General features: G+C 46.4%; 1 protein-coding gene across 1 annotated transcript; it reads left to right on the top strand.

The window, feature by feature from the left end:
* Positions 1-9,240: 9,240 nt before the first annotated feature.
* On the top strand, positions 9,241-12,348 carry hb (zinc finger protein hunchback). Its single transcript, XM_080266179.1, has 2 exons — positions 9,241-11,705; positions 11,748-12,348. The coding sequence occupies exons 1-2, from the start codon at positions 9,241-9,243 to the stop codon at positions 12,346-12,348; spliced, it is 3,066 nt and encodes a 1,021-aa protein (XP_080122305.1).
* Positions 12,349-13,007: the final 659 nt, after the last annotated feature.

A 13,007-nucleotide genomic window follows, 5' to 3' on the forward strand; every position in this document is an offset into this window, starting at 1 on the left:
GCCAAATTCAAGATCCGTACATGACGAAAAATTTTGGAAAAGATGATAAAGATGGGGAAGCGAGATAGAAAAAAAAAATGAACGAAAAATTGAGAAAAATATAAAAAAAAAAGGTGGGAAAGCGTTACAGCAAATTGAAAAAGGTGAACGAAAAATTAAAAAAAACGAAAAACAAAAGGGGGGGGAAGCAGGTAGAAAAAATCGAACGAAAAATTTAGAAAAAATAATAAAAGGTGAGAGAGCTTAACAAAAAAAAAAAAATCGAACGAAAAATTAGGAAAAAATTATAAGGGTGGGAAAGCCTTGGAGAGAGAAAAAAATGAACGAAAAATTGAGAGAAATATGAAAAAAGTGGAAAAGCGTGATGGAAACTTTAAAAAAAAATTGAACGAAAAACGGGGGAAAATCTGGAGGAAGGCGAGAAAGCGTAACAGAAAAACAATCGAACGAAAAATTGGGAAAAATATGAAAAAAGGTGGAAAAGCGTGATAGATAATTGAAAAAAACGAACGAAAAATTGGAAAAAATGATAAGGAGGGGGAAGCGGATAGGGAAAAATCGACGAAAAATTGGGGAAAAAATGATAAGGGTGGGGGGCAGGGAAATGATGGGGAAAAAAAATTGAACGAAAAATTGGGGGAAAAAAAAAGGTGATAATTACGAAGTGGGAAGCAAAAATTGAACGTAGAAAAAATTGAACGAAAAATTGGGGAAAATATTTTTAAAAATTGGGAAAGCGTTACAGAAAAAAATGAACGAAAAATTGAAAAAAATAACAAAGGGGGGAAAGCGGGTAGAAAAAAACGAACGAAAAATTGGGAAAAAATGATAAGGGTGGGGAAGCGTAATAGGAAAAAAAAATTGAACGAAAAATTGGAAAAAAAAAATAAGGGTGGGGAAGCGGATAGTAAAAAAATTGAACGAAAAATTGAGAAAAATATGAAAAAAAAGGTGGGAAAGCGGTACAGAAAATTGAATAAAATGAACGAAAAACAAACAAACAAACAAAGGGGGGGAAGCGGGTAAAAAAAACGAACGGAAAATTGGGGGAAAATGATTAAGGGGGGGAAGCGTGATAGGAAAAAAAAAACGAACGAAAAGTTGGGAAAAAAGGATATAAGGTGGGAAAGCTTAACAAAAAAATTGAACGAAGAATTGGGGAAAAAAAAAAAAAACAAGGGCAGTGAAGCGGATAGGAAAAAAAAATATGAACGAAAAACAGAAAAATATTTAAAAGGTGGAAAAGCGTGATAGAAAATTGAAAAAAATGAACGAATTTTTTGGGAATAAATGATAAGGAGGGGGAAAGCGTGACGGGAAAAAATTAAACGAAAAATTATGCAAAGGGCGATGGAATTGGGAAGCATAATAGGCCGAGGATGAGATGGAGGGATGGAATGGAGAGGTGCATGAGAGAGGGGGGGGGGTGAATTGGGAGCAAGGCAGTGAAAGGGCGGGGGACAGGGTGACGTGGAGGCGATTTGTTTGTGGCCACCCCGTAATATAAGGGATTAAGGCGTCTGGCAATAGATAGATAGGTAGATAATAGAAATAGGTAAATGTGAGCGAAAGTTCTCAAAAAATTGATAAGGAAATGGAAAGACGTGAAGAAATAGGACGAGAAATTGTGAAGGAAAGACGTGAATAAGTAGGACGAGAAAATGTGAAAAGGGATGATAATAGGTAGGGAAGCGTGAGAGGAAATTGGTAATGTTTTGAAATATTTTGATGAAGAAAATGGGAAGACTTGAACGAATATTGTGAAACGTGTTATGGATTTAGACCTGAAAGACGATTTAATATATTGACAGAAAAAGGAAAATGTGTGAAAGAAAATAAAGATAGTGATATGAAGTGAGAGAAAATGGGGAGCAATATTGAAAAATAATAGAGTTGGAAATATATGATAAGGACTTCATGAATAAAATAAAAAATAAATCAAATGTGGGATATTGTTACGATGATTATATTGGAATAAAAAAAAATATATATGATAAAAGATATATATAAAAAAATGAAAAGTGACAGGAATTACAATACATAAAAAAAGAATGGAGAATGCGTCAAAAATTATGATAAATGATATATTGGAATTTTATGGTAAAAAAAAAAAAATAAATAGGAAGAAGTTTGGGAAAGGGAGAAAAATATATATATAGAACTCAAAAAAATAAGTCAAAATGAGAACAATTATGAGGATTTCGAAAATGTGATTATTTGTAAAAGTTGAAAAGAAAGGTTGATTTTTTTTTTTGGGGGGGGGGAGAGAGAGAGAGAGAGAGAGAGAGAGAGAGTATCATTTGTGGAGGAAAAAATAATGGTAGTTGGAGAGAAGTGGAGGGAAAGCGGAAGGGAAGAAGTCCTTGAGAGAGAGAGAGAGAGAGAGAGGGGGGGGAGAAGGGGGAGGGAGAGATAGGTTTAAGGAAGAATAAGAGCCTAAGGGAGGAGACAAGGTAGCCAGAGAGAGAGAGAGAGAGAGAGAGAGAGAGAGAGAGAGAGAGAGAGAAGGAGGGAGAGGAGAGGGAGGGGGAAGAGAGGGAGAGGGAGAGAGATGGAGGGGAGGGGGAGGGAGAGGGAGGGGGGAGGTACAAGAGGTGAGGTAAGGACAGGTAATAAGGTTAGTTTGCTGGGTTTCCTCGCAGGGGTCGGAGCTCCTCAGGTGAGTGTGTGTGTGTGTGTGTGTGTGTGTGTGTGTGTGTGTGTGTGTGTGTGTGTGTGTGTGTCTCTCTCTCTCTCTCTCTCTCTCTCTCTCAGTAACACCATTATCCTCCATTTTTAAGTTTAATCATAACGCTATTTGTATGGTATTTACGTAAATGCTTACATTATTATTATTATTATTATTATTATTATTATTATTATTATCATTCTTTATAGTTATGCGTACAACAAGTATTAAAAATTCTCTGACTGTCCTTTGCCAACATTGTTAAAAAAAATAAAAATAATAATAATAATGATAATAATAATAATAACGAAAAATGGACTCATAGTAATTGATTTTTGCCTCCCTAAATCCCTTCACAGCGAGGACGATTTTTCTACTTAATTATTACTGCCTTTAGACGATTTTATTCAGTATTAGAAGAATTTATTGAGGAGGGTAGAGCCAATGTGGGAAAAAAACTCTTGGGATTTTGCACTCCATCTTTCGTTGCGTCTTTCTCCTATTCGCTCGTCATTTTCTCTCTCTCTCTCTCTCTCTCTCTCTCTCTCTCTCTCTCTCTCTCTCTCTCTCTCTCTCTCTCTCTCTCTCTCTTTCGTATTTTCACTCTAACATGCACACACACTCACTCACACTCACACTCATTCAGTTATTTATGTCTCTCACCCTTAAAACTTACACACACACACACACACACACACACACACACACACACACACACACCAGGACAGAGTAGGGCAGGGCAGGGCAGGGCAGGACACGTAGACTGACCCCTGGAGCTGTTTTCCGGGTGACCGCTTGGGTGACCCTCTACTGACCCTGCCTCTCTCTCTCTCTCTCTCTCTCTCTCTCTCTCTCTCTCTCTCTCTCTCCTTTCCCTCCCGTTCCCCTTTTCTCTTCCTTCTACCTCCCTCATTTCCCCTCCCTTTCTTCCTCCCTCCCTCTCTGTTTTTCCCCCTTACACACGCACACACAAACCTCCCTCCCCTTCCTTCCCTACACACGTGCTGACCAATGTGTGTGTGTGTGTGTGTGTGTGTGTGTGTGTGTGTGTGTGTGTGTGTGTGTGTGTGTGTTGAGTGTAGTTACAGTGGTGTGATGACTGTTGTGGTGTGGTGTGGTGTGGTGTGATGTGGAGTGCTATACGGTGTTTTGTGTGTGGTGTGGTGTGGTGCTGTGGTGTGGAGTGTTGTATGGTGTTTTCTGTGTGGTGTGGTGTGGTGTGTGTGTGTGGTGTTGGTATGGTGTGGAGTGCTATTTGGTGTTTTCTGTGTGGTGTGGTGTGGTGTGTGTGTGTGTGGTGTTGGTATGGTGTGGAGTGCTATATGGTGTTTTCTGTGTGGTGTGGTGTGGTGGTGTGGTTAAAATAGCCACAGCTGTCCGACCCGTTATGGCACTAAAGAATATTTCAGGTCAGCTGTTTCCTCTGGTCACCCCTCCCCCCCTCCCCCCTCCCCTCCCCCTCCCCCTCCCTCCCTCACCCTACCTACCCACCCCCACTCTACCCTTCTTTCCCTACCACTTACCCCCACCTCTCTACTCTCTCTCTCTCTCTCTCTCTCTCTCTCTCTCTCTCTCTCTCTCTCTCTCTCTCTCTCTCTCTCTCTCATTTAATATATTCCATAGCGTGATACTCTAGTTTATATAGGAAGCATACTAACACCTCTTCCTTACCGATTTATTTCTGATTCTGCTCCGTTAACGTATTCCCCTGTGGTGTGGTGTGGTGTGGTGTGGTGTGGTGTGGTGTGGTGGTGTGGTGTGGTCAGTCTGCGTCGATATTAGAAAGACGTAAGGAGCAAACAAAATATTATCATGTAGTTTGGGAAATAAATCGCTAAGGGAAAAGTGTTAGGGAGCCATCTTAGCCCACGAGAATACGGATCATAGTGTCTTAAGTGTGAATAATTATGATCTTAAGAATTCTTCCTTTATCTTCCTTTATTCCTTCCTTCCTGTCCTATTTCTTATTTGTCATTTTCTCCTTCCTTCACCATCCACTCTCTCCTTCCCTCCCTCCCTTTCCTTCGCTTCCTCTTCTCTTCTCTCCTCCCCCCTCCCCCTGTCTCTTCTCACCTTCCCCCTCCTCTCCCTTCCTCCTCTTCTTCACCCCCTCCTCCCTTCCTTTCGTCACCCCTCTCCTTCTTTCAGCTGTTCCTCATGTCATTCTTACATCTACATCGGTCACTCACGCTTCTTTCTTTCCTTCCTTCCTTCCCTTCCGCCCTTCTTCCTTCCTTCCTTCCTTCCTTCCTTCCGTCCCTTTCCTTTTCTTTCCTTTCCTTATTTTCTTTCTTCCTCTTTTTCTTTCTTTCCTTCTTCCACACTTTCACCCTCCTTTTTTCTCTCCTTTCTTCCTTCCATCCTTCCTTTCTCTCTTCCTTCCCTCCACTCTTCATTCTTCTCTACAGTTTCTTGTTCCCTTCTTCTTTCCTTCCTTCTTTCCTTCGTTCATTCATTCATTCATTTCCTCTTGTCACTATTCTCCCCTCTCCCCTCATCACCCACTTCCTCTCTCCTCTCCTCCCCTCTACGTTTTCTCCCTCCCTCTCCCTCCCATCCTCTCTCTCTTCCTTCCCTTCCCTCCCTCCCCCCTCCCTCTCCCCACCCCCCACTTCCTCTCATCACCCCTCTCCCCTTTTCAGCTGTTTTTCTGTCATTTTTGCGTCTTCATTGGTCACTAACACTTCCGCCCTTCGTTCCTTCCTTCCTCCTTCCTTCTCACTTCCTTCTTTCCCTCCCTTTTCCCCTCCTTCCCCCGTCCTTCAATCTTCCACTGTTCCTTCCTTCCCTCTCCCTCCACACTTCCCTCTTTCCTTCCGCATCCCACCTTCCTCCTCCTTTGCTTGCTTGCTTGCTTCTTTCTTTCCTTCCTTCCTTCCTTCCTTCCCTATTCTAGTCTTTCTTCCTTCCCTCTTACTTCACACTTCCTTCTTTCCCTCACCTTCCTCCCTCCTTCCCTGCTCCTTCTTCCTCCTTCCTCCCTTCCCTCCCTCCTCCCTTCCCTCCCTCCTCCTTCTTCCTCCTTCCTCCCTTCTCTTCCTCCTCCTTTTGCCTACGAAATAAAAATAGCGAATTAAATACCAATGACAATACAGTACATATAAACAAACAACATCGTGGCTCAGTGGTAAAGGGGAGTTCTGCGGGCCACAAGCTCACGAAGCAGGTATTTAGCTAGGACTTTGGAAACCTTAATATCAGACTTTATTACCCTTAAGACTTAGCAGCTGTGAATTAGCCTTAGCGTGATTCAATATGGACGGTTCGTATTAGTGCCAAAGTGGTGACATGTGGAAGTGTGTGTGGTGCTGTCTGTTTTTTAGTGTGGGAAGGGGACTTTGAATATACATACATAAACACACACACACACACGGAAACACACACCTATTTTTTTGTGTGGGAAGGGGACTTTGAATATACACACACACACACACACACACACACACACACACACACACACACACACACACACACACACACACACACACACGCACGCACGCGCGCGAAAAAGCTAGTCAGTATTACACGACACCCGTTCATAAATAACCCTTAAGGTGTGGGGGTGTTATTGTTATGCCAGAACACCCCGAAGAACACCTGGAGAACACACAAAGAACACCCCGGAGAACACAGAACACCCGAAAAACACCTGAAGAACACAGAGAACATTCCGGAGAACACCTGGAGAACACAGAGAACATCCCGGAGAACACAACACCTGGAGAACACAGAGAATACCCCGGAGAACACAGAGAACACCCCAGAGAACACAGAGAACATCCCGGAGAACACCTGGAGAACACAAAGGACCCCGGAGAACACGGAACACCCCGGGGAACACAGAACACCTGGAGAACACAGAGAACACCCCTGAGAACACAAAGAACACCCGAAGAACACAGAGAACACCCCGGAGAACACAGAGAACACCCCGGAGAACACAGAGAACACCCCGGAGAACACAGAACATCCCGGGGAACACAAAGAACACCCGAAGAACACAGAGAACACCCCGGAGAACACAGAGAACACCCCGGAGAACACCTAGAGAACACAGAGGACACCCCGAAGAACACCTGGAGAACGCCTGGCCCCGGGAATAGCCACCACGGTCAAGACAAACACGGCTGAATCGCACAATGGACACTGTTACGTCGCTTTTAGTAACAGTTTTGGCGGGAATTGAGAGAGCGGGGGAGAGAGCGAGAGACAGACAGACAGACAGACAGACAGACAGAAAGACATACACACACACACACACACACACACACACACACACACACACACACACAGTCATCTGTTTTTACTCGGATTGTTTTTATTCCTTTATTTCTTCCTTTCTGTTTTTCCGTTTTTTTTTTTTGTTTGTTTATTCATTGTTTATGTGTTTTATGTTACCAATTTATTATGTTTTTTTAAAGTTTGGGTTATGACATCGTCTCTCGTGTTTTTTTTTTTTTTTTATTAATATATGTACTGATTTCTTTCGTGTCCTTTGTGATTCTCTCTCTCTCGCGCGCGCTCTTTTTTTTTTTCCGTATTATTTGCTTGTTATCCTCTCTCTCTCTCTCTCTCTCTCTCTCTCTCTCTCTCTCTCTCTCTCTCTCTCTCTCTCTCTCTCTCTCTCTCATCAGGACTGTAGGAATCCGGCGCTAGGCTACTGAGTCCCTAGATTTAAGGCGAGAGTGACCAGCCTCGTTCGTCCATGAGCGGCATTATGTGTGCAATAAACCCCAATCATCCCTTGCATATAAACCCTTTCAGATTCGTTCCAGAGCGTCCCAGTCGACTAAACCACCAGGCATCATTTGGTTATATGATTACCACCCAGTAGAGTAAATGGTTTCCCAGTACGAGAAATAATTTGGCTTGTCATTCAGTGTAGTCACCCGAAGGCGGCACTACATCGTGTGAGTGGATGGTATGGGCCCCTATCTACCACTAATAAAAGTCTCCCTTAAGCAGAATGAAGAAAAGGGTGAAAATAGGAAGAAGTAGGTAAGTAAGTCATGATAAAATTGGGAAAGATTATAGAAATATATTTAATTTTAGAATCCAATTTCACCGTTTTCCATGCGAGTGAACTGTGATGGAATGGGTAACTGTTATAAATATCACAGGTTGGGGTGAGAGCCTGTGTGAAAGTTGTATTAAGCCTGGGATTACTGTGGGTGTAGTCAGGCGGGAAAAGACCAGTTGGGGAAGTTGGCCTCTTAACCTCACTCCCCCCAACCCCCCACCCCCCCATCCCCACCCCCTCACCCCCCATTTCTCCCTTATCATCATCTGTTTTCTTCCCCATACTCCTTCTCTCCACCCCAGCTTCCCCTACCCTGTTCCTTTGGTTCCTCTAGTTCCCCCTTCCCTTACTTCCCCTACTGCCCTTCCTAACCCCTCCCTCTTCTCTCCCCAACCCCCTTCATCTATACCTCATCCCCTCCCCTTCCTGTATTCCCCTCCTCCCCTGATCCTTCTGTTTCCTCCGTTCTCCCTACTCCAGTACCACTCCCCTCCCTCCCTACTCCAGTACCATTCCCCTCCCTCCCTCACCCCTTTCCTCTCTCTCTCTCTCTCTCTCTCTCTCTCTTCTCCCCAGCCTCCTGCCACCTCCTCCCTTTCCCTCCCCTCCCTCACCCACTCTTGTCTTAACCCCCAACCCTCTCCCCCCCTCTATTTTCTCTCTTACTCCTTCTCTCATCCCCCCACCCCCCACCCGACCCTGTCCCCCCGTCTTCTCCTCCCTGCCACTCCCTCTTCCTCCCCCACCCCTCTCGTGTCTACTCCTCCATTCCCAACGCCAGTCCCCATCTGTTCCCCCCACCCTTTTGCCCTTCCACCCAACCATACTGCTGCTTTCCCCCTCCCCTTCCCTCTCCCACTCTCACCTCCCCTTCCCTCTCCCACTCTCACCTCCCCTTCCCTCTCCCACTCTCACCTCCCCTTCCCTCTCCCACTCTCACCTCCCCTTCCCTCTCCCACTCTCACCTCCCCTTCCCTCTCCCACTCTCACCTCTCCCGTCTCTTCCCATCCTCCCCACACCACCACCCTTCATAATTTTCTTCCCCCTACTTCCCTTTTGACCTCCCTCCCCTTTGCTTCCTCCACCTCCCCCTCCTTTTCCCCCTTCCCCCACCCACAATGCTTTATCCCCCTCTCTCACCTTCATTTCCCCCCTCCTTCACCTTCATTTCCCCCTCCCTTACCTTCATGTCCCCTTCCCTGCCTCGCCTTGACCATATGCTGTTCAGATTTAATGCCTTTTTTTTTCCCTAGCTTCATTTTTCAGGATTATAAATACTTCCTTATTTATTTATTTATTTTTTTTTTTAAGGGGGGTGGTTGGGGGCTCTAGAACTTGGTAACTTGGTCGCTTTTCTCTTTTTTTCTTACTGGCATTTTTTTTTTTTTTCATTTGGAACTTTGTCTTAATGATGTGTATATATAAAGTATGACACACAACGTTTATTAAGGCTGTGGATGTTTGGTAAAAAATATAAATGAACCATAAAACTAATTCTGTGTTTAATTTGCAGGTGTGAGGAGGTCTGGCCACACCGCCCCACCCCACCCCATGCTTCAGCAGCCGCCCCTCACCGACTTCGCCCCGCCCCCCGCCATGTCCGCCGATTGTGAAGCGGTGCCGCCCCAACCCCTGGCCGCCAAGACCCTGGCCTCTGCCTCCGCCCACCCCAGCAGCACCAGCAAACCCTCAGAGCATCACAGTTCAAGTGGGATTAGTTACGAGGGCCGTGTGTCGGTTATCCCTCCACTGGCCGGGTACGAAGCCACGGTCCACGCTGCCATAGATCTTGAGAGGGCTGGGAATCGAGACAGCCAGGCGGCCATGGATGCTGCCCGATTGCACAGTGACCGCCACTTTGCCAACATGCACGTCCAGCAAGAGTACCACCGCCTGTACGAGCAGCACGCCAGGATGCAGGAAGCTAACCAGCTGTTCCCTAGCAGAGAGGACCAGATGAGACAAGCCTATGCCCAACCAACAGAGAGATGCTCACTCAAGGAGGAGCCAGTCAGTATGGGCTATGAACAAGGTAGTGAGGGTAATGAAAATAGTCAAGCTAATGAAGGCAGTCCACTCTTCCCGCAACCCACTGGAACATCTCAGAACTCAGCTGCTCCCTCTCCTCAGGCAGGTCACTCTCAAGTTAAAGAAGAGCCTCAGGACCAGGAGTCTGAGGGTAGGAGACATGAGGGTGACCACGCCAAGTCCCACAGCTTCCCAGATCAGCAGACTGATTCCACCCGTTCGCCCATAAACAAAGCCGGAGAGTCACCCGATCTCCCCACAGACTCTGCTCGTATCCAGGCTAGTGAGGAACAGGCACAGACATTCCGCAACATGGACGCCTACAAGCACAACGAGAGCTTAGAGAGAATGTCACCCTTTGAAGAGAGTTATCAGGCAGGTGAGGAGGGACTGGGTGAGGGTGAGGATACCACAGACTCCACTGGGTTAGTAAGTGAGAGCGACATGGATCACCTGTCTCGTCTCCAGCAGGCCATGGAGCTGTCAGGCATGATGTCTGGCAAGGAGGGTGAAGGAGGGGACAAGCCTCAAGTGTTCCAGTGTCACCTCTGCACCTACTCAGGCACCTCACGCTACCATTTTGATGCCCACCTGAACACTCACTATGACCATAAGTGTGCCAAATGTGAGTTCACCGCACGCACCGAGCCCAAGCTGCGGGAACACATGCAGGAGGAACATGGGTTGAGTCCAGATTCTACTGAAGACCTGGAGGGCATTCGGGTGCCAAGAGTCAATGCACAAGGCAAAGTGAAGACATTTAAGTGCAAGCAGTGTGACTATGTGGCCATAACAAAAAGTGATTTCTGGGAACATGCTCGGTCTCACATTAAAAGTGAAAAACTCTTGACGTGTCCCAAGTGTCCATTTGTCACAGAATACAAGCACCACTTAGAATACCATCTCAGGAACCACTTTGGATCAAAACCTTTTAAATGTAGTAAGTGCAACTACTCCTGTGTCAATAAGTCCATGCTTAACTCGCACATGAAGTCCCACAGTAATATTTACCAGTACCGTTGTTCAGATTGTACTTATGCTACCAAGTACTGCCATTCACTGAAGCTGCATCTGCGTAAGTATGGCCACAGCCCAGCCATGGTGCTCAATCCAGATGGTTCCCCCAATCCTATCCCCATCATTGACGTGTATGGAACCCGTAGAGGACCCAAGCTGAAGAAAGATGATAAGGGCATGCCAATATTACCGCCTCACTACCAGATCCAAGCCGAGATACTGAAGGCTCAGATGCATGCATCAGGCACCCTACCTCGGGCACCAACATCACCTCTGGACAATCCTAAACCTCCAGCACCCACAAAGAAGTCACAGTTCCCACCGACCTCCCCCGTTGGGCCACCACATTCCCCCTTCCCGTACCCTCACCCTAACATGAGGGAGGGATTTCCAAACTCCTCACCTATTCTTTCAAGCGTCCTTGAAAAATCCCCACAGGAGTTTCCTCGTTCTCAGGAAGGCCGTGAGCAGCTTCGTGAACTGCTTGACAGGGATCGAGTGGTCCATAAAAATCCTTTATCACCAAATGAAGTCCTCAGGTGCAATCTGTGTGAGTTTGCAACTGAAAATCGTGAGGCATTTGCTCAGCACAGGGCAATGCACGTGTCATCTGAACGACGAGAGGAACCTGAAAATATTTCTCATTCACCCTTGCCTATGGAAACTGGCATCTCACCTGAACACCGCCCCATTTCCCCTCCCCGACCACTTCTCTTCCCACACCAGCCACCTCCACCACTTACTGGAGAAAGTGCTCCACTGTACTCTCCCTTGGCTGCTGCCCAGTTGAAAGAATACCTAGCACGGGCTATGAACCCTTTTCTATACCAGCAGATGGTCAGTGGACAGTTCCATCCTGCCTTGGGTCTCCATCAACATTTCCAGCGCTTTGGTCATCCAGCCTTCCAGGGCCCTCGCCCCATCTTACCTGAGGAGGATCGACGTCCACTTTCACCTCAGCCACTACCCCAGCCTCAGCCCATAACCAGGAATGTCTCCCCACCTGCCACCAGTACCACCACCACTGGCTCCACAGATGGTGTCCTGGACCTCAGTAAGGAGCAGACACCACTTCAGCAGCTTGGCATGGTGAAGGAGCAGACACCACCACAGCAAGTTCGAGACACCAGTAAGGAACCACCCCCTCTGCAGCCTCAGAGGGAGTCACGTTCTTCCCTCTCCCCCAACCACTCCTCACCTCAGTCTTCCTCACCCACGCGCTCTGAGACTTCAACTCCTCCCTCTAAAAATCGCCGGAAGGGCCGCGCCTTCAAGTTGGAGCGGATTGCCCTCCGTCTGAGTGAGAGTGCCGAGGGTGAAAGCAGTGGCCATGACGAGGATGCCCGACGGGAGGAAGACGAGGGCCAAACAAAAGCCGAGGAGAGCCGCATGCCACCCTTGATGCCACTAGTCCCTCCTGACGGACCCCAGGAAGAGTGGCAGAGCGCCCACCACTGCCAGTTCTGCGACATGGCGTTTAAGGACGTGGTGATGTACACGATGCACATGGGCTACCACGGCTACCGCAACCCCTTCACCTGCAACATGTGTGGTCACCAGGCAACGGACAAGGTGGCATTCTTCCTCCACATCGCTCGCTCCTCTCACTCCTGAGTTGGGATACCGGTGGTCTCACGCTACTGAGCCATGATCTCAATAACGATAATGTTGATCTCGCTGGCTGGTGCTGAGCTTAGGACCTGGATTCTCATTGGTTAAGGAGGCACATTATCACCTCTTCCTTACCTGTTAATTTGTCTTGTACGTAAATATACTCCCGCGTGGTGTTCTTTTGGCAGTGTATGGGAACATGAAGAAGAGAGAGAACTTTTCCTGTATCTTGTATGGAGACATATTCTTGCTTGTCATTTTTGCAATCTTTGAGGATACGAAAAAAACAGATAACCTAACATATAAGGTGTAATAAGTAATATGAATAATTAAGGAAGAGATATAGATACCCGAAAAGAGAATAATATGTAAAAAGTAAGGGAAAATTACAGACAACCCCAAAGAAAACAAGGTGACAAGCAAATCAACAGCATGGAAAAAATACTGATAAATTAAGAGAAAATGAGGTGATAAGCAAGGGAAAGATTACAAACAACCTCAAAGAAAGGTGATAAACAACGGAAAGATTACAGATAAAAGGAAATACGATGATAAGCAAAATAAGTGGTAAAGGAAGTGTGTTGGTAAGCTTCCTAAATCCATGAGAAGACAGCCCAAGGAGAGACGGTGAGAAGGCCCCGTCAGAGTCCGTATCGTGGGTG

This window comes from Coenobita brevimanus, chromosome 19 (genome assembly GCF_032717465.1).
Source record: "Coenobita brevimanus isolate Jiangsu-jjx chromosome 19, ASM3271746v2, whole genome shotgun sequence".
Taxonomy (NCBI): domain Eukaryota; kingdom Metazoa; phylum Arthropoda; class Malacostraca; order Decapoda; family Coenobitidae; genus Coenobita; species Coenobita brevimanus.